The sequence below is a fragment of the Delphinus delphis genome, chromosome 6, assembly GCF_949987515.2.
Source record: "Delphinus delphis chromosome 6, mDelDel1.2, whole genome shotgun sequence".
In the NCBI taxonomy this organism is placed as follows: Eukaryota; Metazoa; Chordata; class Mammalia; order Artiodactyla; family Delphinidae; genus Delphinus; species Delphinus delphis.
In genome coordinates this window covers 86,251,595-86,277,348 of record NC_082688.1, presented here as the reverse complement: position 1 = coordinate 86,277,348, position 25,754 = coordinate 86,251,595, and the positions used below count along the sequence as shown (strand labels likewise).

At 37.9% G+C, this 25,754-nt stretch overlaps 1 protein-coding gene across 1 annotated transcript in view; it reads left to right on the top strand.

The window, feature by feature from the left end:
• The window catches only part of FANCC (FA complementation group C), a 262,205-nt gene that overhangs the window by 70,760 nt on the left and 165,691 nt on the right, over positions 1 to 25,754 (top strand). Inside the window, exons 2-5 of the mRNA XM_060015002.1 lie at positions 10,970 to 11,104; positions 16,695 to 16,937; positions 18,603 to 18,687; positions 23,853 to 23,947. Of these exons, the coding sequence (XP_059870985.1) occupies positions 16,773 to 16,937; positions 18,603 to 18,687; positions 23,853 to 23,947 (345 nt within the window). The 5' untranslated portion in view covers positions 10,970 to 11,104; positions 16,695 to 16,772. The remainder of the gene's footprint in view (positions 1 to 10,969; positions 11,105 to 16,694; positions 16,938 to 18,602; positions 18,688 to 23,852; positions 23,948 to 25,754) is intronic.

Here is a 25,754-nt window from a genome sequence, read left to right as displayed (position 1 = left end):
AGTTGTGGCTCGCAAGCTCTAGAGCACAGGCTCAGTAGTTGTGGCATATGGGCTTAGTTGCTCTACGGCATGTGGGATCTTTCCAGACCAGGGCCCGAACCCCTGCATTGGCAGGCGGAAGAGTCTTAACCACTGCGCCACCTGGGAAGTCCCTTATTTTTCATTTTCATGGTAATTTTAAGAATTCAGTTGTTTCCAAACACCTAACTGCTCACAGTTCTAACTGAATAGTGTCTTAAGATGTCAGTGCCTGCAGTTGTGCTTGTCTTGGCACCAAGTGGCACTTCTTTTAGATGCTGAAAACCGAACAGAGGTGAAAATGTAAACAATGTGTTTGAATGGGAGAGTGAGAGATTGCTGTTTCTTGCTGGGCGAGGTGCCCCTTCTTAATGCTCCCTGCAGCACCCTGTGTTTCCATCTCTCCCAGTCCTTCCCAGAAGGGATTATGTTTTATCTGTTTGCAGTTACTGATTTCCTCATTAGCCATGGGTTGCTTGAGAGCAGGTAACACTGACATCTTTTTTTTTTTTTTTTTGCGGTACGCGGGCCTCTCGCTGCTGTGGCCTCTCCCGTTGCGGAGCACAGGCTCTGGACGTGCAGGTTCAGCGGCCATGGCTCACGGACCCAGCCACTCCGCGGCATGTGGGATCTTCCCGGACCGGGGCACGAACCTGTGTCCCCTAAATTGGCAGGCAGACTCTCAACCACTGCGCAACCAGGGAAGCCCCTGCCATCTTTTTATTTGCAGTGTTTTTAGAGTTCCTGTCGTATGGTAGTTTTCCAATAAATGTGTGGGATTTTTTGTTTGTTTTTGTTTATTTAGTAATAAATTATGAGTAGAACTAAGGGTGGAAAGAGGCAGAAATAACTTGCAGCCAAGTAGGCAAAAAGATTTCTAATATTTTTATATCGAATGTGCTCCTCAGCCCATTTTTGTTATCTGGTCTCACCAAAAGCTCACAGTCTTACTGTCAGTTAAGTGAATTGAGGACAGGAATGCAAGGAAAGTAAGTAACCACTATTTCTAACAGAATGTATGTGGGAAGACTGGTATTTTTCAAGTCCCAATACTAGGTCTTTGGTTCTCTGATGCAGAACAAGGTCAGGGGTTTCTATCTGAGCAGCTTCAAAGGTAAACCACTCACGAAGGGATGCTTCTACTTGGAAGCCAGATCCAGGGAGCAGCTCTAGTTCCCATGTGGCTAGGGACATGGGTGGGAGAATGGAGTTCAGTAAATCCCCAGAAAGTTATCTGCTAAATTAAACTTCCCTAATTCTTGGCGAAGTTGAGTGAAGAATGTGTACACTCTGCACCTGGATTGCAGTTGCCTCCTCTGATTCCTTAGGCCCAGATTTTGTTTATGATTGGGGTTTGTTTGAAATTATCTGCAAATTTCAGGTCTGTGTTTTTGGTTAGAGTAGCTCAGAGGCCAGACACTCCTGACTCAACAGAGAAAAAGCCAGCTCCTCCTAGTGGACCTTTTCTTAAAACCTCATTGTTTTTAGGGGAAAAAAATATCACTTGTTTCTCTCATAAGTGCTTTATGGGAACAAGAATATTTTATTGTGAATTTTTTTAGAACGCTACAAACAAAAAGACAAATCGATCACTTCTACTTAAAGTAATGAAGCAAAGAAACATTAAAGTAAATTAGAAATACTGGTATCAGGTTTTCAGTAAGGAAGAGGAGGAATATTGTCAAGTTTAAGCATAGTTGAGCATAAATTTCTTAACTTTATATTTGATTATATTTATGGAGGTTTTAAGTAGTTTCAGACAAGGCCATTGTGCCCCTAGTTAGTGACATTGATTGGAGGCTAGGTGTTTGATTTGTCTCTTTTCCTTCTTCCATAAACAGTGTGTTTTCTAGCATTCTGTCCATAAATCTCTGTTTGGTGCTTATTTCATGGGAGAAGTGACTTCAGTTGACTCGTGCTCAGGGGAAATGAGGAAAAATAAAAACCAGTGCTTTTTATCAGGTTGCCACTTTGAGTAGGTTATGGTCTGTATTTGGCATGTGTAGACTTACCTCTCATACCTCTGGCTTGGAGATTGTGCAGACTAAAAGGAAGCAATTTCTAACTCTCTTGGCCCCCCTGACAGGTACAGTATGCAGCCATTTTTGATACTATGAGGTTTATAATGAGCGTTGTTTTAAATGTTGACAATCTGGGAGCTACACAGCGTTCTTTCAACACAAAATCAGTCAAAATTTTATCTTAGTCTCTCCTTTACAACAGCCTTAGTGGATTTGTTTGTTTACTTATTTATTTATTCACACATTTGTTCAACAAATATTTATTGAGCTTCTACTGTGTGCCAGCTACGTACACAATGGTGGTTTTCAGAATGTGTTCAGCAAACTAGGTTCTGAGGAGATATGCCAGCTAGGACACATTTGACTGTAAGAAAACCCAATGAAAGGTGACTTAAGCCAAAAGGAAAATTTTCAGGATTGGCTCCTTCATTCCCTCAGCTGTGCTAGTGAGAAGACCCCGGGTCCATCTTTCTGCTTTGCTATTTGCAGCATGTTGACCAGTCCCCTCAGGCTTACTTATTGCTTGATTCCCAAGGTAACTACTGCTGTTATTTTGTGTCACATGAAGACTACAGTGTCTAATATGGAAAAAAGTGAATTTATTTAAGATTGAGAAAGACTCTCTCAATAATCCTCCAGCTGAAGTTCTTATTGTCCAGAGTTGCATAACATTGCCCATTCCTACATTCCTACAGTTAGTCGGAAGACAAATGGAAATACCGTGACTGGTCTGCACCAGCCATTCTCAAAATGTGGCATTGGGTATCTCTGAGACTCTTTCAGGAGATTCACAAGAGCAAAACTATTTTCATAATAATGCTAAAACATCGTTTGTGTTTTTTACTAGTCTAATTTTCTCACTAGTCTACAGTGGAGTTGTTAAGAGGTTACATGATATATGATGACGTCATTGCTCTGGCAACTAATAGAATATATTCTTGGGTTTTAAATTTTCTCAGTTTTAATTTCTAACGTGGTAAATATTGATAAATATAACTTACTTAAACAAAAGCTGTCAGTAATGTCCTCAATAACGTGTATGAGTATAAAGGGGGCCTGAGAATAAAATGTTTGAGATCCACTGGTCTTCATTAATCAAGATTCACCCCTGGCATTTGGGAAGATCCCAGCCTCCCCCAAGACTCAGAGGCTGTGAGATTCCTGGACAAAACTGATTCTGTTAACAAAGAAGCAGTAGAGGAGTTAGGCTGTTGGATGGGCAACCAGCAGTGTTTACAGAACTATTATGAGGAGGGGCTTTGGCAGGGAGGGCATGGCTCAGACCCAGGGTGTGCTCCAGGTCCTGCCTCTGCTTTGGCTGGAGCCACTCCACCCAGGTCCATCCTTTCTTTTTTAATTGTGGTAAAATATACATACCATAAAATTTACTATTTTAACCATTATTTAAAAGTGTATAGTTAAGTGGCATTATTACATTCACATTCTTGTGCAACCATCACCACCGTTCATCTCCAGAACTTTTTCATTTTCCCAACGGAAACTTTTTACCCGTTAAACAATATATCCCCACCTCCTCCATTTCTCCCAGCCCCTGACAACCACCATTGTATTTTCTGCCTCTGAGTTTGACCATTCTAGGTATCTCCTATCTGTGGAGTCATACAGTATTTGTCCTTTTGTGTCTGGCTTATTCCTCTTAGCATAACGTTTTCAAGGTTCATCCATGTATCAGAATTTCCTTCCTTTTTATGACTGAGTAATATTCCACTGTCTGCATATATTCATTGTGTTTATCCATCCGTTGATGAACATTTGGGTTGTTTCTACCTTTTGGCTACTGTGAATGCTGCTATGAATATGGGGAAACAAATTATCTGTTTGAGTCCCTACTTTCTTTTTTTTTTAAATTAATTTATTTATTTTTGGCTGCGTTGGGTCTTCGTTGCTGTGTACGGGCTTTCTCTAGTTGCGGTGAGTGGGCGCTACTCTTCGTTATGGCATGCAGGCTTCTCATGGTGGTGGCCTTTCTTGTTGCAGAGCACGGGCTCTAGGGCACACGGCTTCAGTAGTTGTGGCTTGTGGGCCCTAGAGCTCAGTCTCAGTAGTTGTGGCACACGGGCTTAGTTGCTCCACGGCATGTGGGATCTTCCCAGACCAGGGCTCAAACCCATGTCCCTTGCATTGGCAGGTGGATTCTTAATCACTGTGCCACTAGGGAAGCCCAACTTTCAATTATTTGGGGTATGTACATAGAAGTGTATCATATGATAATTCAATGTTTAATTATTTTAAAGGAAACACCATACCATTTTCCACAGTAGCTACACTCTTTTGCATTCCCACCAGCAGTTGAGGTTCCAGTTTCTCCACATCCTCACCAACACTTGCTATTTTTTGTGTTTTTTTATGATAGCCAGCCAAATGGGTATAAAGTATATCTCATTGTGGTTTGCTTTGCATTTCCCTAATGATTAGTGATGTTGAACTTCTTTTTATGTGTTTATTGGCCATTTGTATATCTTTGGAGAGATGTCTGTTCAAGCCCTTTTCCCATTTTTAAAAAACTGGGTCATTTGTTTTTTTATCATTGAGTTATAGTTCTTTGTATATTCTGGATATTAATCCCTTATCAGATATATGATTTGCATGGGTCTGTCCATTTTGTATGTAGAACTTTAACACAAGATTTCATTTTGCTAAATGATTTTTAAAAGAGCTTTAAAGCTCTATATCACTGTTATTTTCACATTTGTCATCCTGGGTGTTACACACTGCACTGGTTTAGAAGGTATAGATGGTAGGACCTTGGTAATTACTTCAGTGCTCATGATTAATTTACAATAACTGCTTTAGAATTTCTCACACTATTCAAAATGTGGCACTGGCTACTCTTATTTGCACACGTGGTTTTATAGATTACCTCATATTTGCCATGAAAGAAAACGATGATTAAGGCCAAATGATTTTTAAAATATTTTTTCTTTCATCCATGGCAGTTGTATCCTTTGACAGAACTTTAAAGGTACCAGATTCTTCATCATATCGGCTGAGTAGGGATTCTTTTTAGACTTTTCAGAAAATCTTTAAAAGGTTGAGTTCTAAGATGTTTCTAGATGGAACCACCATTTGAGATGTGAAAGTGTCATTCAACCAACAGTAATGCAAATGGAGGACCAGAATATCACAGGTTAAATTATAGAATGTTTATTTTTCCATCCTGAAACCTAGTAACTTAGGAGGGGAAATAATGTCATATAATGTTAAGCAAGAGGCTGAAATTGCTCATGTCGTTACTGGTCACTGGTCCTAGCACTGTGGTAGACTGGACATACTGTGCAGCCCTACTTGTGGCTCTTTGAAGTTGGGGCTGCTGAAATGCTCAGGTGTTAACATAGAACTTTAGGAACCCACTTTGCTTTCTGAAAGATAATTTGAGAACCACTGGCCTAGGGCTGTCCCATGCCAGGTTCTTAAACCTCTTGATTTCTAAATTAAGGGAAATGTTTTTGTTTTTAATGAATTAGGACGCTTTGTTCCAGCCTGTCTCCCAATTGTTTCTTAACTTTTTGTCATCTTTCTTCAGACAGTACGTTAAGTGTTTTGATGCTTTTATTTCCTTCTTCTACTCTAATGAATTGTGCCTGGTGAAATCCATATACCTTGTGTCGACATGTCTCTGAAGCTTTTGAATATATCCTTTTCCTAAAGAATAGAAGTCAACCAAAATGGGGGAATTTTTTAGCCCTGAAGTATTACTTCTCTCTCACCTGCTGTACTTTGAGTCTGAGTATGAACCCTCATAGACATTGAGGTTATTGAGGGTATGCAATAGTGTATCTTTGTGCCATGTGATTTGAGTTCATAGAATAGTACTTGGCAAGCAACAAAGTAACTTTTGACCAATTTATAGATGAGAGGGAAAGGGCAAATGCAGTGATCCCAACCTGACACCATTTTGACCCTGTCTCTTTTGGGTATCTCAGGTGTTTGCTGGACCCCAGAGCTGGTTTTCCTTGCCACTTTACTCCTCCCCCTCCCACCTCCTGCTTTCCTCTGATCAGCAGGAAACAGGGACATGAACAAGCACATGGGAATCTTTCACAGGACAGCCATTTCCATTCAGGTGTCTAGGTCTCTCTGCTCATAGGACTTTCCCTTTAGTTCACTCTTCATAAGAATTTATGAAGGTCATTTTATTTTCTTTTGGATATATATACTGAGGAGACTAGCAATTCTGTTATTTTTAGTCTCTATGTAGAGAAGGTGAAATCATGGTTTGATTCCTTAGGAACCTGTGTAAATGTGCTAAAAGAGAAATATTCAAGAAATGAAAAAGGGGATTTCCTTCTGACTTTCCATGCCCTTTGCTTTTGCTACATTAGTATACATTAGTATATATATGCGTGTATGTGTGTGTGTGTGTGTGTGTGTGTGTGCGCGCACAAAATACTTGTTAAAATCTTGAGTTTTGAGGAAATATGTCATTGAACGTCCACCTTTCTTTTATGCTCTTAAGTAAAAGATGCTAAACAATATTTCTTTAGTTGTTTGTATGAAATGAATATAGGCATAGACGTCCATGTGAGGGCATATACACTCAGTGGGATCATAAGAAAGCCAAGGATTTACATTCAGTGCAGTATCAAGGATTTTGGTACCAATCAAAAGATGTGGTATCAATCAAAAGTATAGTTAGTTCTCAGTTGTGTAGTAAGTGTGCAGATTAACTGGTATAAAAAAATCAGTGCATTTGTGAAAAAAGTTGAAATCACTATGAATCTGAAGAATCACCCCCATTTTACAAGGCATACATTTCTCTTTTTGTTTTTGAGATACATGGACACTGCCTCATACATGAGCACAGACCATCTCATGCTCTCACCAGTTATCCTCCCCTGCGTGGTAGATTGGATGTCTCTCCCTTCCTGTGGCAATGGCCCTCATAGGGCAAAGCAGTAGCCATATAGCTAAGGGTAGGCAGATGGAGGGAGAAGGCTGTGGATTTTCTCTTCCGCAGAGCCAGGATTGGGAAAATGGGGACATTTTGAGGACAGGAATGAAGAAGAGGGAGCAAGCGCTGGAACTGTATCCCTGGCCAATTCTGGTGGTTTTAATTTTTTCAAACAGAGAACTCAACTAAAAAATAGAAAATGCAGACTATTTTAGCAATTTAAAACCTTTTATTATGTTCATCAAGTACCTTACGTCTTGATTCGCATTTACAAACTATACTATGTTTTCTTTTTTTTCCTTACCTTTGGGGTGATATCTGTATGGCAAATATGTAGCTAGAAGTTAAAACAATTTTTCTATAGTTGTGGAAATAATACATGTAGAAAAGTACATAAACATGATTTACACTTTAATAAATTATTAAAACGTTAATATATATGTAACTGCCATCCAGGTCAATAAATAGAATATTGCCAGCATCCTGAAAGCCTTTCTCACATACCCTCCCAATAATACTGCTTCCTTTCCTCTAAATGTAGCAGGTTTCCTGGCTTTTTTGGGGTAATCACTACAGTTTAGTTTTACCTGTTTTTGAACATTATATAATGAATCATACCTTATATATTCTTATGGGTTGGTTTCTTTCTCTCAGCCAGTGATTGTCAGTTCATCTCTATGACTGTAGTACTAGTTTCTACATTTTTATTGCTCCATAGTATTCCCTTGTATGAATATTTTATTTATTCTACTCTTGATTGGCATATAGGTTGTTTTCAATTTAGGTCTATTATGAATAATACTGCTACGAGCATTCTACTAGTGTACATAAACACATAAGCTTAGAGTGTGCTTTGAGGGAAAACTTGTAATTCATGGATTTTTGTCTGATTATCCTATGATTTACCGAGAGAAGTGTGTGAAAATTTCCTGCTATGATTGGAATTTATTATTTTTCATTGTAGTTATGTTAATTTCTGTGTTATATTTTAAGCTTTATATGTTGTTCTACATTCCCATGTTATTGTGTACATGTAAACGTGAATTGTCACGTATTCCTGGTAAATTAAACATTTTATCATTATGAAGTGATTCTCTTTACCTCTAATAATGCTTTTTGCCCTAAAGTGTATTTAAATTGAAACTATTTGATTTTCTTTTTTTAACATCTTTATTGGAATATAATTGCTTTTCAATGTTGTGTTAGTTTCTGCTGTATAACAAAGTGAATCAGTTCTATGTATACATATATCCCCATATCCCCTCCTGCTTGCGCCTCCCTCCCACCCTCTCTATTTGATTCTTTTGGTTAGGTTAACATGGCATTTTTTTCCTTATTCTTCTTTTAGCCTCTCTGGTATCCCTATATCCTTGTGTTTTAGATGTGTCTTTTGTAACAACATTTAGCTTTTTAAAAAATTCAAAACTGATAATCTTTGGTTTTTACTTGTGGAATTTAATCTATTTGCATATTATATAATTACTGATATATTTGAGTTTAAATCTACCATCTTATTGTGTGCTTTTTATTTATTTTGTCTATTCTATATTCCTTTTCTCTCCAGTCTTGCCCTTTTGGGGGTTAAGTGTTTTTTACTATGAATTTTTCTCCTCTGATAACTTGGAGATTCTATACTGTCTTTTATTCTTCCATTAGTGGATAGCCTAGAAATTATGGTATGCTTTTTTCGATTATTAAAGTCGAATGTTAACATTTTTATCCTCCTTTTCCTGGAAAATGCAAGGACTTTAGAACTCTTTAAGTCTGTCATTCTCCTGGCATATGTACTATTGTTTTTTTTTTTTTTTTTGTAATGCCCTAAAATGATATTACACAATCATAACATTCAGCTAACATACTTTAAAAGATGGGCTATTAGGGATTCATTCTTAAATAATTCTATGAAATTCACATTTTCTAAGACATGCAGTTAGGATCCATTTTATATTCATTACAGTGTTAACACATTGCTTTAAAAATTTTTGTAAGATTATAAAATAAATACTATTAAGTACTATTGTACTATTGTTTTTTATATTTTAATTTCAGTATATATATGAATAAAACGCCAATAATACTATTCTTATTTTATATCATAAGTGTTAATTTAAAATTTCACATGTATTTATCATTTTTTATTATTTCTTCTGACATCTCTAGACTTCCATCTGGAATCATTTTCCATCTGCCTGAAGAGCGTCCTTTAGAGCAGGTTTACTGGTGACAGATTCTTTCAGTGTGTCAAAAGAACTTTATTTTACCTTTATTCCTGAAGAGTATTTTAGCTTGGTGTAGTATTCTAGGTTGGTCCTTTCTTCCTTTCATTGCATTGAAGATAGGTTTTCTAGCTTTTTCACACTGTATTTCTGTGTATCTTATCCATTCTTCTGTATTTTTCCATTGTTTTTACTTTCCATGTTGAATTCTGGATAGTTTCTTCTAATATATCTTCCAAGTTTATCAAATCCCTTTTCAACTGTGTTTAAGTAGCTGTTAAACCCATCTGTTAAATTCTTAATTTCAGTTTTTTTTTAGTTCTAGAATTCCTGCTTTTTTTGTTTGTTTGTTTTTCATCTACAGAGTCATTTTTTTATAGTTTTCAGTTCCTTGATGAAATTTTGGCTTTCATCTTCACAAGGGACCCTCTTAGTTACTTTATAGTTTTTGTCTATTTTTTTTTTTTTTGCGGTACGCAGGCCTCTCACTGTTGTGGCCTCTCCCTTTGTGGAGCACAGGCTCTGGACGCGCAGGCTCAGCGGCCATGGCTCACGGGCCCAGCCGCTCCGCGGCATGTGGGATCTTACTGGACTGGGGCATGAACCTGTGTCCCCTGCATCGGCAGGCGGACTCTCAACTACTGTGCCACCAGGAATTTGTCTAGTTTTTGAACTATCTTGAGTACCTCTCTGTTTTGGGGTTTTTTGTTGTTGTTGTTCTTGTCCGTTGTTTTTGGGTTCTTGTTCATGTGTTCTTTTCTTCCTGTGTGCCTGTCTTTAATTATTTAATTTTGTTGGATTTGAAAAATTATTTTCAGAAATAACTAGAAAGGTATGATGATGTTATTTTTCTCCAGAGAGGAATTTTGTTTGCATCTTGCAGGTGCCTAGCAGCACTAGCAACCTGGGGCCACCTTAATTCAGTTTCAGTTTCATAGTTAGGCTGTAGTCTGTATGCAGGCTGGTTTACTTCTGGGTCACCCATACTCTCAGGGTGGACCTCTGTGGGTGCAGTCCTCAATGTGGGGTGGTTTACGAGGACCTCACTTTGACAGGCCTGGCCTCCTACTTTTACTCTCTAGCAAGGCTGTCAAAATTGCTGCTTTGTCTTTAAACTACCTCTTCAGGATCAGAAAAGCCTCCCTAGGCCTGTGCCACCTTATGTGCCAAGATCTTTCTCTGAAAATTCCACACTATCCTGCTGTTTCTTTGGTGATTTTTGAATTACGTTTTTATATTTCATGTAGCTTTATAGAATAACTTTCAGCAGGAAGGTTGGTCTCAACTATATAGTCTGAAATAGAACTGAAATTGGGTGCAATTTTTTTTTTTTTTTTTTTTTTTTGCGGTACGCGGGCCTCTCACTGTTGTGGCCTCTCCCGTTGCGGAGCACAGGCTCCGGATAAGCAGACCCAGCAGCCATGGCTCATGGGCCCAGTTGCTCCACGGCATGTGGGATCCTCCCCGACTGGGGCACGAACCCACGTCCCCTGCATCGGCAGGCGGAGTCTCAACCACTGCGCCACCAGGGAAGCCCTGGGTGCAATTTTAAAGAAAGTATGTTTGCATTAAATATAGTCTGTATCATACTTTTTTTTACCTCACCTATCCTGGTTAATCAAGAGAACTTATTATAGACTTTACCTCCAGCTATTTTAGAGTGGCTAGAAAAGCCAGATAAAACGTATTTGGAAGATACTGGAGAACTATGAAGGTACTCATGACTCAAAGGGTTAAGATCTTGGGATGAAGGGAGGTGCAAAGTTCTGAGCAGACATTTTACAGCAACTTTTCAACCTCAGGGCATTTGTCATTTCTTCAGAAGCTGGGAGAGACCAAGAACCTAGAAGAGGGCCTGTACTACTAAAAGTGAGAGAAGTTAGCAGAACTTTTGGCAGTTTCACAGGATTGGAGAGACATACATTGGAGTTCCAAAGGTAAGATTGTTAACCTGACTACCTAAAAATGTAAAACTTCTATACATCAGGAAACATCATAAAAGCAGGAGAATGGATAAAATTAGAAAAATCACTATTTTTCAGCCTCTAATGGACCTAAAATGATCATCAGAAGATCCTAAAACCATTAGAGAAAAGGTGGTGGTGAACTTTATAATGGATGGATTTGTTTGACAATACCTGAAACCACTGATCAGTTTCAACATTATGATACATGAGACAACCAGATATTATATGTGACTTCTGATTTGATTCAAAGAACACAACACCACAAATGAAGTATTCTTGCAAAAGAACTAACCCTGAATCTAATGAAACCTCTAGGTCTAGCTATCCGTTTGCAAGCAATATAGAAGAGAGAGCAAAACATGTTAAAGACCACCACAAGAAATGCTAAATGCACAAGTGTGAAAGATTCTATAGGTCAAATGTGTTGGGTTTTCCCGGGGATAAATGATATGAAGAGGTTAAAAACAAATAAAAGAGGGGTACTTGTTACAGATTAGAGAAGGCTTGTTTTTACATCATTTTGTTACAGATTAAAGGAGAAATATCAATATTGACTACATTCAATGTGTGGATCTTGTTTGGATCCGAATATAAACGATCCAAATATAAAGGGAAGTTTTTAAGAAATTTGAACATAGAAGAGGTATTAGATGATAGCATTGTTGGCTTTATTGGCTATGAAAGAGATATTATAGTTAAGTTTCTTTTAAGTCTTTATGAAAAAGAGACACAGGGCTTCCCTGGTGGCGCAGTGGTTGAGAGTCCGCCTGCCGATGCAGGGGACACGGGTTCGTGCCCCAGTCCGGGAAGATCCCACATGCCGCGGAGCGGCTGGGCCTGTGAGCCATGGCCGCTGTGCCTGCATGTCCGGAGACTGTGCTCCACAACGGGAGAGGCCACAGCAGTGAGAGGCCCGCGTACCGCAAAAAAAAAAAAAAAGAGAGACACAAATCAAGATACTTTCAGTAAAGTGATATGGTATCTGTGATTTGCTTTAAAAATGGAAAATCTTGATAATTGTTTGAACTGTTTAAAGGGTACATAGGATTCATTTGGCTGTTTACTTCTTTTTTTGAATACTAAAAAATACTTACTGAACAGTACCAAAAAAAAAAAAAAGAAAGAAAGAAAGAAAACATCATAAACAGAATTTCACTTGTGCCACACAGTTTGTGTTTTAAGTGAGATCATCAGAAAGTACTCCTTAATGGGTGAAAGTCTACAGTTTATGTCAGATAAAAAGGACATAAACTCATTTTATTTTGTATAGTGTATTCCTTAGCTGTTAGTTTTATCTGTTAGACTTGTGTAACTCTTCCACTTCTGAGGAGGCAAACCAGTCTCATTAAAACTACACGGAAAGGAAGGGCAGTTCTTCAGAGCATAAGTGGGGTGTGTATACAGTTGTCCCTTGATATCTGCAGGGGGGTTATTCCAGGACCCTGCAGATACCAAAATCCATAGATACTCAATTCCCTTATATAAAGTGGCATAGTATTTGCATATAACCTACCCACATTCTCCCATATAGTTTACATCATTTCTAGATTACTTAGAATACCTAATACAATGTAAATGCTGTGTAAATAGTTGTAAATACAAGGTAAATGCTTTGTAAATAGTAGCGGGTGCATGGCAAATTTTTTGGAACCTTCTGAAATTAAAAAAAATTTCCATCCACAGATGCAGAACCTGTGGATAGGGAGCGCTGACTGTATATTAAAAGAACAGGAAAAGGGTGTTAGGCGGGCAAAAACAACAGATATGCCCACTGTCTCTTCTTGGCTACTCAAGACATTCAAACCTATTGCTTTCCATACAAAGAATTTTTAAAACACTTTCCACTAACATAATTTAGCTTTCTCTTCCTTCCAAAAAGGGAGGTAATTCAAAGTAATGCCTGGTTAATGCATCTAGCTTCAAGTCCAGAGGTTCTGGATAATGTCAGTTCCTTTTCCCATCTTTGTTATTATCTGTAAATTATAGATTTTAGCAAATTTATCTACTAATAATATACTTTATATATGCAGTAGTAGGAGAGGGGAAAATGAAAGAGAAGGGAATTTTTAAAAATTATGTGACATAGCAAGCAAGACATATACAGATAGCATCCAAAAACCTCACTTATGCATTTTGACCAAGCAGGCATAATTTGCACATGATGATAGAGTGCTGCTGGGTACACCCAGCTTTGTGGCTTGGAAGATCAGTCCAGTCACTGAGTCCTGCCATAAGGTTTTTCCAGAATCTAGATCTTCCACACAGGCTTTAAAGAGTGTAGGATCTGCTGGGTCGTAGCTGAGTGGCAGAGCACTTCAGTATGGACAGATAAGCTGTATAGTGATTATTCCTCTGGGCCTACCCGTATTTCCTCCTTGCCAGGCAAGTGGGTAGAAGCAGATAAATGGTCTAAAACCCCTGTAGTATATGTTACCTTCAGAATCCCAGAGGTATCAGCCAAGCATTTTGCTTCTTAGCAGGTGTAAGGTATAGCACTTATCATTCACTTTCTTTTTTGTTTGTTTATTATTATTAATTTTGAGTCAGTAACTAGTACACATGGCATTAAATTGAAAAGTTGCAAAAAGGTGTACAGTAAAAGTACAGGAAAGAACATTTCCTTTCCTGCACTTATCATCCATCTACTTAGGTCTCCACAATGGAGGCCACCACTGGTACTAGATTCTTGTGTATCTTCATTTTAAAGGGCATATCCTGACCGGACCACAGACCATTGGATTACAAGAAACTTCCTGAAGTGGCAGGCCCTGTATGTTCATGGGATTTATATCCCACCATATGGAATACAAACAAGGCACCCGTATCTTCCTACTTTGATCAGCCTGATATCTTCAATATGGTAGACCAGTGTAATGTGCTATATCCAGAATTGATATCTTTGATTCAGGTGAAAGTCAACTGCTTTCTCATGTCCTCAGTTTATCCCCATGGAGAAATGCATTTACCAGCTTCCTAACTGTATTCTAGGTGCAAAGGGTGGTATTAATTTGCCCCAGTTAGGATTCATATCTAAAAGTACACCTTGAGTTGGAGTCACCATTTGATTACGTTTATGACAGCCTAATATCACTGACTAAGACCCATTGGCCCCTCAGCTGAGGAGTGAGGTTCTCTGCAAGTCATCAGATGTGTGACTTTTTTTTCTTTTTTTTTGATAGTCAAGTGGTTTCACTTGGCCATTCCTACTAGCAGAGTGTAACGATTCAGGACCCCTGTGTGAGGGTGATGCCTCATTGATCTGTATTACCTTCTTCCATGGACTTCTGGTTTCCAGTTCCCTAATAGGAACAGAAGTTTCACTGTCATTTTACCTGACTTGGCCCAGTAGCACTTCTAAATTCCCCTCCTTTCTCCAAAGGTCTGTTGTCTGCAGCCCACTATCTGGTATCAGTTTGTATCCGATACTGTATAACATCAGACTATATCAGTTTGTGTTCTTTTATTGAAAATCACAGAAACCAATAGTGGTTAATTTAAGCAAAAAAAAAAAAAAAAAATTATTAGACGGCCCCTGGGTAGCTGACAGAATTAAAGAGAAAGCTGAAAAGTCATACCTTGTTAAGGAGATGGCATAGGGATCTAGACTAAGAGAATCTTTGAATGACTTAGTTCCACCTTTATGGCAGTCTGCTCAAGATTCGGATTCCCAGTAGAGAGTCTAGTTTGCCTACTTTGAATCATCATCTCACCCCTTGACTGATGGCATAGGTACCTTGATTAATGGACCTGCCAAGACTTGGGGAACATAGGGGAGATACTTTCCTGAAGGAAAAGTAAGGTGTTATAACTAAAAATGGAGGAGGAATGGTAAACAGGCAAAACCAACAGATGGCCATTCCAGAGTGTGCAGATTAGGTCAGCATTTCTCAGTAGGGACATAGTTGGCCTTTGGGGGAAGACCATTTTCCTTTTTGAGCTGCTGTCCCAGTGCATTGCAGTGTGTTCAGCATCCTTGGCTCTTGGACAGTAAATGCCAGCAGCACCTCCACTGCTACCATCACAACCAGGGTACCACCTGTTTCACAACCACTATCATCTCCCTACTCCCACTGACCCCACTCCCCAGATAGGCTGTGAAATAGAGCGTCCAGGACCACTGTACTGCATGATCCCTAAAGCTTTTTCCATTTAAAACAATCAGATGCATTTCCATTGCTAAACTGAAGGTTGTTTGTAATTTTGTTAAAATAAAATAGTTTCTTGTCTCTTCTATCAAAAAGTTCTTCAATTTGATGTTCCCAAATATCTAAACTGACTTACATATAGAGCCATATGAAGTCTAGCCACATCTAGACTTTTGGCTATGTATGTGCCATTTGACAGTATGCATATTTCCCTCTATAATTAAACTTTTAAAAAATTTTATGGGACTTTTCAAAACTAAATTTTTAGTACTATTTTAAAACATTCATCTTCCTGGTCTAGATTTTTTTTGCACTGCAGCAAACTTGTACAGTCTTCCTATTTTTTTTTCTTATTTTCCTGTTTAGTAATGAAAACCTCCATTGTTGATGTTATTGGCATTTAATTGGGAGCACCTTATCTGTTAATTAATCGCTGTTGAAGATTTAAACTCACTTACTACTTGCAGAGTAATCTTTTGAAATTAGATAGCTGAGTATCATCCCTGCCCCAGGAAACTATGAGTCTGTAAAAGCCTGCACCTGTTGAGAAGCAGCCTTCCCTTCTTTGCCCAGTATGCTTCCCATGGGTGTGGATGGCAAGGAGCTGGGATGGTGGTGAGGCACCTGGAGTTTATTTACCTATCTCTGCCTGAGGTACTCACTCACTCTGCATGTAACTCCACTATTCTTTTTAACATGTACTTCAGATGTCGTAAGTCAGGTTTATGAGTTTTTATTTTCTGTCACTTAGGACTGGCATACCTCCTCAACAATTGGAGTTTATCTTATTTTACCAAAATATGATTTCTTCTTCTGAATGGAGACCAAGCATATACAGCAGTCATTAATTAAATTAAGCAGATTGTTCAAATTGGTGCATGTGGAATGAATTATTTTACTTTTTTCTCAGAATTGAGAAACTAGGAAGAAAATTCATTAGACACTAATGCATAGAGATTTTTTTACACCTAAATGAGAAGCCAGAAGTGCATATAAAACATAAGAACTTCAAAAACATTTCTTAGGCACAGACTATTATGAAACTCCCCTGGATGTTTTTGATTTCCCATTACATTAAAATACTCAAATGAACTTCATATTCAGAACATTTAAAAATAGCTCAGTCTTAAAAAGAAGATATAAAGTATTATCAGCTGTGCTTTTTGTACATAATTAGCATGTGCCTATGGAGGTATAATGACTTTTAGTGTAATGATATTACTCATGATAAAAAGTTCAGATGGTAAAAATTGGAGATACAGCTGGGTGACACATTTTAAAATAACTCAAAGATGACTTCACAGAAAGCATGCTATTTTGGTCCCTTGTAATCCTCCTTTCACTCATCAGTGGTATGAAGGCATTGATAAAAGATCCTTTTTTAAATGTTTCATTTCTTTCCCCCTTTCTTATAGATTTGATGTGTGTTCACTGTTTCCTTCAGCGTGTGATAAACCACTGTGAAGGTACATCACCTTTTCCCTTTTTCTGAGATGGCTCAAGATTCAGTAGGCCTTCCTTCTGATTTTCAGTTTTGGATGCGCAAGCTTTCTGTATGGGATCAGGCATCCACTTTGGAAACCCAACAAGACACCTGTCTTCACCTGCCTCAGTTCCAGGAGTTCCTGAGGCAGTTGTATGAAGCCTTGAAAGAGATGGTGAGTAGTGGACCAAAATAATAAGGTTATTTTGTGACATCAGGAACTCTTTACCAGATTTTATTAAGCCTGAATGCAGTCCAGGGACTTGTGGTATTGACCTAACGAAAGATTAGACAGACAAATTACCTGTAAATATTGCAGACAGGATGTGGTTTCCTAGTGTCTGATTCATTATGACTTCAGTCTTTTCTTTCTTGATTAGTTATATTGTCACATGAGACTTCCCGACCAATCAAGTTGTTTTTAAATAAACAAGACTTCGACACTTGTTGTCAGGAAATAGTTGGGTTTCTTTTAAAGGCCTTTGTATCTCTTAAATATTGAAGGGTTTGCTGAAATGCTTACTCTTTTCTCAACCCTATTCTAAAGTGGGCTCTACTAAGAGATGATAAATGTTAAGATCTCTTCTTTATAAATATTTTAAGTGGACTTTTCTTGTGAATATTAAGATTATGAGTGTCTTCACTATTGTTGTATACGTTATTGTGTTCAAAATTTTGTATTTTTTCATTTTGACATAAGATTTCATACTTTCATTGCAATAGGTATTTTTGTGAATTAATGTATTTTCATAATATCAAAATATTATTTATTTATACTTATTTTCTAATTTCAAAATGAAAAGCAAAATTGTCATTTAATGTAGGTGTTCTTGTGTTATACTTTTCTTTCCTTAATCAAAGAAGCAAGTAGGAAATTTGAAGAACAATTAATAGTGATGATGTGAGTTCACATGTCTTTAGAAAGAAGAAGAAAAGATACTGTCTGTATGAACAACTAATGCTAACTTTTAAAATTGTTTTTTGGCAATGAGACTTTAGTAACTTGACCTTAAAGTGATTCCAGAAAGTCCAGGACTGACCTTGATGCTCAGACAAATGTGAGGAATTTATTGCTTCAGCAGTAGGAAATGCTTATCATTTCAGCTTACATGCATGTTAGCCCAGTTTGTTCTTATTTTTTAACTTTCTTGAAAGGTAAAGAAGTGGGAAAGGGCCAAGTGTACAACAGCAAGTGTATTTTTTAATCTTAAGCTGTTTTCTATTTGGTTGATTGCTTTTTGTTTCAGGTTTTAGGTCGTTGCAGACAAATATGATGTCATTTAGCATATAGTAATCAAAATAGTAATAAACAGAGATATGCATCTATATGCTTTGGCTGCTTTTATTTCATTTTACAAGTTCCAGAGTTCTTGTGCTGCTAAACCTTCTTTGAGCTAGTGCTACTGGAGCTGACTCAGGAACTTCTCTTATTATGTTAGAAAAAAAACCCAGGATGAACGTATGGTGTTATATAGATATTAGTCACCTATAATTTTTTTTCACTATTATGCAGTCTTTGTTATTTTTTAGATAAAGTGGCCTTTCTTGACTTAAATATGAGTAAAAGAAAGTTAATGCTGCAATAATATTGATTTTACCTAAACTTGTTGTACTTCTTAGTTTGGGTGGCCTGGTTTAAGGATGAAGTATGGTGATTGCTTGTTAAACTTTATTAGAATTACTTACCTAAAGATCTTCTCTAACCTTTTTCTCCCCTTACTTTTCTAAAATATATGCTAAACAAGAAACATTCAAGCTCCCTTAACCTATAATGGCAGTTCAGGCTTTTCTGAGTTGCGTAGTGTCCTTTTACTGACCAAAACATAATTTTCTTTTATAGGATTCAAGTGCAATTATTGAAAGATTCCCCACAGTTGGTCAACTGTTGGCAAAAACTTGCTGGAATCCTTTTATCTTAGCATATGGTAAGAATCCAAAACATGTCCTCTCAAAATGCAGACTTCTAATGATAATTTTAATCTTTGCATTGTTTAACAAAACACAGAACTTTAAATTATAAGCCTTTTTCTTATTTTTCATGAAACAACTTATCAAACGTATTCCTTGTTCCATTACAAAGAAGGTACCCTTTAGTGTTGTCCATATATGTTTGTGTATGTGTATATAGATAAGCACACACAAACAAGCACATACATGCAGATGTGTAGGAGAACAGAACTCCTTGAATTAGAGGGCAGAAACTCCCAGATGATTGTTATAACTTCATTTTTAATTCAGTGTAAAATGGTTATAATAATGAAATAATTTCTTGTTTTGCAATTTCATATTAACTCACACACCATTTTCCATGTGTAAAATTCTTCAGTGTTTGAATTCTGCTATGGCTCTGCCATTATTTAGGGGTGACAGTTTGGTTTTACTCAAGGTTAAAAGGAATTTGGGGATACTTTGGGGGAGGTGTTCCTTCACTGACCTCCTGCCTACCTGTCTAGCCTCATTTCCTGTTTAATCCTCCACAGCTATACCACATGCATTGTAGACAGTTTAAATTACTAACAGTGCTTGATGTCTGGGCCTGCGACATGCAGTTCTTTTTGCCTGGAACTCTGTTCTCATCTCATGTCCTCAAATCTTCTTCGAAATAGCCTTGCTAGGGCTGAGTTAGGAACCTTTCTTAGTGTGTGCATAGCTGCCAGTATCTCCCTTAATTATAACACTTACTACACTGCTTTATAATTGTTGGTTTGCCTGTCTGATGCCCTGGAAGACTGAATGCCTCTCAACAGCAGGAACTGTGGTTTTAGTTCTCTTTGTTGTCCCAGAGCTTAGCATAGGGTGAATAGGCACATCTGAAGGTTTATAGTGGAGGTTTATTGCCTTGATTTGACTATATTGTTAGCTAATGTAATATATACTTTTCTTTCTTTTTTTTTTTTTTTTTTGGCGGTACGCGGGCCTCTCACTGTTGTGGCCTCTCCCGTTGTGGAGCACAGGCTCCGGACACGCAGGCTCAGCCGCCATGGCTCACGGGGCCCAGCCGCTCCGCAGCATGTGGGATCCTCCCAGACCGGGGCACGAACCCGTGTCTCCTGCATCGGCAGGCGGACTCTCAACCACTGCGCCACCAGAGAAGCCCCCTACTTTTCATATTTTTAAAGTCAGAGACTAATTGCATAATATAATGATAGTAGAATCAAAAATAATAAGAATATTCCCCTTTGATGTTTAGAGAATTACACAGTATCTCTTTCCTAGCCTGTTCTAAGTCATTAGAAGGAGCTTGAACTAGGTGGGGAAGGGACAACATTTGCATTTGGTTCCATGAGCATACATGCATGGGTGCACTGCATATACTCAAACTTACTGGCTCCACCCCCAACTTCATTCTATTCCTTTTCCTCTTCACTTAATGCCTCTTGCTTCCTCTTCCCCCTTAAGTTGACGCTTCCTCCTTTACCCACTTAGCTTGTTCAAGTTCTTGATCTAAAATGGCGAAGCCATCACTGTATTTGCCTACCAGGGCCATGCTTACCTGCCCCAAATTTATATATTTCAACTAGGCCAGTGTTTCTCAAAAAACCTTTGACCAGAAATACATTTTCTATACATGTGTGTATATGCATACATACAGTTATACGCATACACCCACACGTTTCATGAAAAAATGCTTGCTTTTATTATGTACAATTCATATTCACTATACCATTTTTAAAATGGTTTTCATGACCCAAAACTGATTTTACAATCCACCTATAGGTCGTGACCAAAAGTGTGAAAAACATTGAGCTAGGCCAATGCTGTTGATGGCAGGAGAAGGGAAAAGAAACTGTTGAATTTCCTCCATTTAAAGGCATCACTCATAGTTAGATACTTCATAGATTGAATGACCACTTTTTAGAAAAAAAATAATATGCCCTTTAAGTGTACCTAGTGGATGTGGGACACATCCTTAATTCAGAAATGTTAAAATGTGGGAAAGTTTGGGTTGTAGAATTGAAGTAGAACGCATTGCTCACTTTGTGCTGAGCACTGTTCTCTATGGATTGCATCGTGGGTCTAACTGAGTTCTTGATAGGCTTGCAGGATAGATATTTATGGATTAGCCTAAATATGTCACTTTTCTCAGAATATTGAACTAATAAAATCCAGGATCCTACTCCTCTAAAGCCCATGTTGTTGTAATGATCTGCCCCCATGGATTGTACCACTGTGGTTGAAATGTTCCAGTCCTGGCTTTACCACCAGCCAGCTTCATGTGAATGTATATAGTCACTATTTTTTTTTTTTTTTTTTTTAATGTCAAGCCCTAGGAAAACATGGCTCACAATTTCTGCCCTCTAGGAGCTTCCAGTCAGGGAAAAAAGAAACCTAAGGAGATCAGCCAGAGTCAGGATGATGGTTGGTACTGTGGAGCTTTGACTAAGTTGCTGAGGGGAAGGAGAGTTTCACAGGCGAGGTTTTGCAGGGGCTGACTCTTGGAGGAAAATAGATGAGATAGGATTTTCTAAGGCAAGAACTAAGGCAAGAACTCACTGGGTCTCCGATTCTTTATTTGTAAAAGTGAGAGACTGGACTGATTTTTCCCTGTGGACTTAGACTTGCATCTGTCTGTGATCTTTCCTTAGCACCTAATCTCTATTACTTTGGCCCCCTCTGTGAACCAGAAACAAATTCTCCATCTCCTTCTGTTTAAATGTGTGTGTTACCATTTGAACTGCCCATTAAATTTCAGTTTCCTGTTTGAGGTATGCATTTGGTTTTGAGCTAGTAGAGAAGACTGACAGGCACAGAACTCATGAGTAATCAAATCTTGCCTGTGTTGCCACTGTTGTTTCACTAGTTGGGCACTTTCTTCCAGGAAGGGATATTTTCTTATGGTTTTGTAATATCAAAATTATTTTTTAAGTACAGTAAGAGAAAACAGTTTCCATCAAGGAAAGAAGTAAGTAAGTGAGACTAGGATCAGAAATAAGGATAATAAGGAAGGAGGAAGGATTTGCAAATTAAAAGACTCCACAAAGGGAAGAGAAAAAATAGTTAATAGAAAAAACACCTTTTATTCAGTGGTGTTCTCTCCATAAAATTACTGCCTTCACCTCCTTGGAGTTCTGGCTGGTAGGTTCTAGGTCTGAGCTCGTGATTAACGTATTATAGCTATAACCTGTTTTCCTCATGCTTTTTATTACTGTGTGAGAGTTTGCCCCCAAACTTGGCAGCTTAAAACAAATATTTATTGTCTAAAAAAATGCTGCCATCACACTTTTAAACTATAGAATTAATTCAGCTTTCATTTGAGCTTTCAGTTCAAGATATCAAACAATAAAATATTAGGTGACAAATATATGGTGGTATATTCCTTTCCCTTACACTCATTTTTAGATGAGTGCTTTGCACTAATGACTGTCTGCATGATGAATCCCAGGCAGTTTTCGATCCCCAGTGCTCCAGCTCCGATGTCTGAGCCTCTAGGGAGGAGCCTGACAGATGCCATCCCCTGTAGACAGTGCTGGTGGCATTCATGAATAATAGGTGATGGCTTGCATCTTTAAATCCCTAAAGCAAAGTAAGCTCATTAGCAGTGCATTTCAGTGCATTGACTCTGGGCAAAGAAATAAAGGCTGGGGGCAAGTTACTCTTGCTCTTCTTTTTCTTTTTGAGAGAAAAGTAAAAAATAATATGCTTGTTGAACTAAATGTGCAGAGTCACTCAACACCTGGGGAAAACTCCTATCTTTGGGATACTTTTAGATTTACACTCCATAATTAACATTTTCTGTCTTTTTTCTCTTCAGTGGTGAGTGTCTGATTTTTGGAAATGCTCCCCATCAGGTTGCATTCTGTATAACATGGGAAGCTGCTTACATAAGCATATCATTAGATGTGTTTGTCACACTTGTGACATACAGATAGTTATAATTTCTTCTGATATTTAAAACATAGAAAGTACAACAGTCAGATTTTTAATCAGTGGCATTGGTTCAACCTGAAGAACCCTAGGATCTCCAGTGGTTAAATTATGTGATTCTTGCAATGAACTGATTTGAGGCAAGGCAGTGATGTAATTGAGCTCATAAAAGCTAGGAAAAATAGAACTATCCCTCAGGATAACCCCTGATAAAGTTTGTTCAGAGGTGTTAGTTGTTAGGAGAGCCTAAGTTTATGGGGGGAAAATGGATTTAAAATTACTATCAGGGTCCTTTGGTTTGTGGTTGAAAATGCCGAGATAGCTTACTGTAGTTTGTATTCTCCTTATTTCTTGTTAATGAAGCCCTGTAGAAATGCTGTGTTTATGAAATTGCAGTAGATAACAAAGTAAAGAGCATCAGGTGATTTTGCAGAGGAGTGATTCCGGGTGCTGGGTTTCCTCAGCATCAGCTCCATGGCCTTGTGGTAAAGTCCATAGTAGCTTGGCTCTAGTTCAGGTACTGACATCTTCAGTTTTTAGGTCTCATTTTTGCTTCTCAGTTGTGTTATAGAATCTCCAACTTGAATGGACTTAGTTACCAAAGGAGGAAAGAGAAAATGGCTTACCAAGTAGATGTCCTAGCCAAATAGATTTCAAAGGTCAGCATTGTTATCACATATTTAGTAAAGTTTTACATTTTAGAGTAAAGAATTAGGAGCATGTAAAAGGCTTCTATTTTATCCAAACCATTTGGTACTAAAAAGAATGTATTTTAAAACAATTCTTTTTGTTAAATTTATTTTTAACAAGTGGGGGTATTTTGGCCAATTTGATTAAATCAGAAATATTGACTACTGCTTATGGCAGTGATATTGCCTTAAAAAGGCTGAAATTACTAATGGTTTGAATATAAAATAAAGAACTGATCTTTAAAAAAGCTAGTTCTTTCCATCATTCTCTTTTGGCTTTAAAAATTGCTGCTGTGACAGAAAGAGAATTGACCTCACAAGGGCTAAGCATAAGTGATCCTGAACCCACAAGAAGGAAAAAAACCACAAAGTTTCACACATGGTCCTGGATGCTTGTTCTATGAACTTAGTAGTTTGTGATTTTCCTAAAATATAATAAATATATTTCCTTTAGTATATAATGTTACAAATTTTATACTGATTATCTTTTCTTTCTATTTGATAAAACCTACTCATTTTAGTTTTCCTTTTTGCAGATGAAAGCCAAAAAATTCTAATATGGTGCTTGTGTTGTCTGATTAAGAAAGATCCACAGAATTCTGGAGAATCAAAGCTTAACTCCTGGACACGGGTAAAAATAAATCTTGCACTATACTGCTTTGAATTCAATAAAGGTGCTGCTTTGACAGTCCAGAAACTTTTTCAGACACATCCTTCACTGTTAAACTTGTAAAGCTTTACAAGAGATTTCAGTTTTGTTTGATTGCGAATTCCTTAAGAGACAGGTCCTCAGGGTGAACTTCCCCATGCCTGCAAGAACTAATGTTGAGTGGTTTTAGAAAGTTACTCTCAGGTAATTAAAAGAATGTACTCTCCTTCCTTCTAACAATTGTTTCTTCCTACCAACCTACTTTAAATACTTATATAATTTCTCTTCAGGTACTTCTCTGCCTCTCTCAGAATCTATTCTGTAGTAAAACTAAAATTCAGAAGTGCCCTGGGAGCAGCAGTCTTTATTTTGTGTCCTAAAGTTGGTGCCCTGGCCAGTGTGCTCAGACTAGCATCTAGGGCTGGTTGGCTAATGCTGCAAGCACCGTTAAAATCGGTTACCTGACCGTGCTAGTCCAGATAGCTGACAGCTTCCTGAATTCCCCGTTTCTGCTTCCTCTTGAATGGTGGGCACAAATAGGAGAATGTTGTAAGGCTGTGCTGTAGCTGCCCTCACCACCAGCAAGTTGGCTGGTCTTTTCTCTTACCCCCCACTGCCCTGCTGCAATAACCTCAAGGACTTGCTGATGCCTGTCAGACTCCACTTACTATGCATATGGTCTAGATTAGCTGCTTAGTATTATGAAACCAACCACCCAGATTAATGCATATGGTTTTGTCTAGCAATCTGACTAGTGATATCATTCCGTTCACTGCTTTTTACCATTCCTTCATTTTATACAGAATTGCTGACAGAGATGACAAAGACAGTATTTGCATTTTTGTTAGATTAAAAGAAGAATTGGAGGGACAGTAGAAGTGAAAAGGATTGGGCGAGGGACGGAAAAAATGCAACATTTAACTCGAAGGAAAATTAAAGAGCTGAAGGAAGGAACTGATAAGTAGAATTAGGGAAGAAAAGGTATGAAAAACAAGACTATAGAAATAGAATAACATACTTAGTTTTCAGTTTTTTAAATTATTGCTTTAGTTGAGTATTTGCTATTTTAGTGATTATTTAGGATATATATTTTTATTGGCTAGCTCATTAAGTCCAGAAATAGGCCATCTTATAAAGTGTTTTTAGAGTGATTAGGTTAACTTTCTTCATTTAACTCGTGACTTATATTAGCCTAGTTTTAAGTTTCTAGCCTTGAAGTTTATTCTGTGGGTTTCCCTTATTTAATATTGTGTCCATTTAATAAATAGGTGCTCATTAAGTGTAGCACAGGGAGGTAAAGTTAAAACACTTAATTCCTACCTTCAGGGAGTTTACAGACTACTAACCAGGTCATTCTAGGGCAGTGTCATTGGGTTATTGGTAGAACTATGTATAGGGGTGATGGTGACGCAGAGGAGGGACACTTGTTCAGACTTGGTGGTTTGGTGATGTTTCCTGGGAGAGATGATATATCAGCTGAGTTTTGAAGGATGACTAAGAGAACAGGATAGAGTTTTAGGAACGGTATTCCTGCCAGCAAAAAGAGCATGTGCAAAGAATGGCGGTGAGGAAGCAAATGCTGTATTCAGGAAACTGCAGGTGCTTAGATATCCCTGAGCTTGGGATTTTATAGGGTTGATGATGAAGCATAAAGCCTTATGTATGATTATAAGAAGTTTTTACTTTAACTTGAAGGCAGTGGGGAAACCACCGAAGTATTTTAAATAGAGAAATCATATGGCTAGGTGTGAATTTTAGAAACTTACCAGCAAAAGGAAGTTGCTTTGGA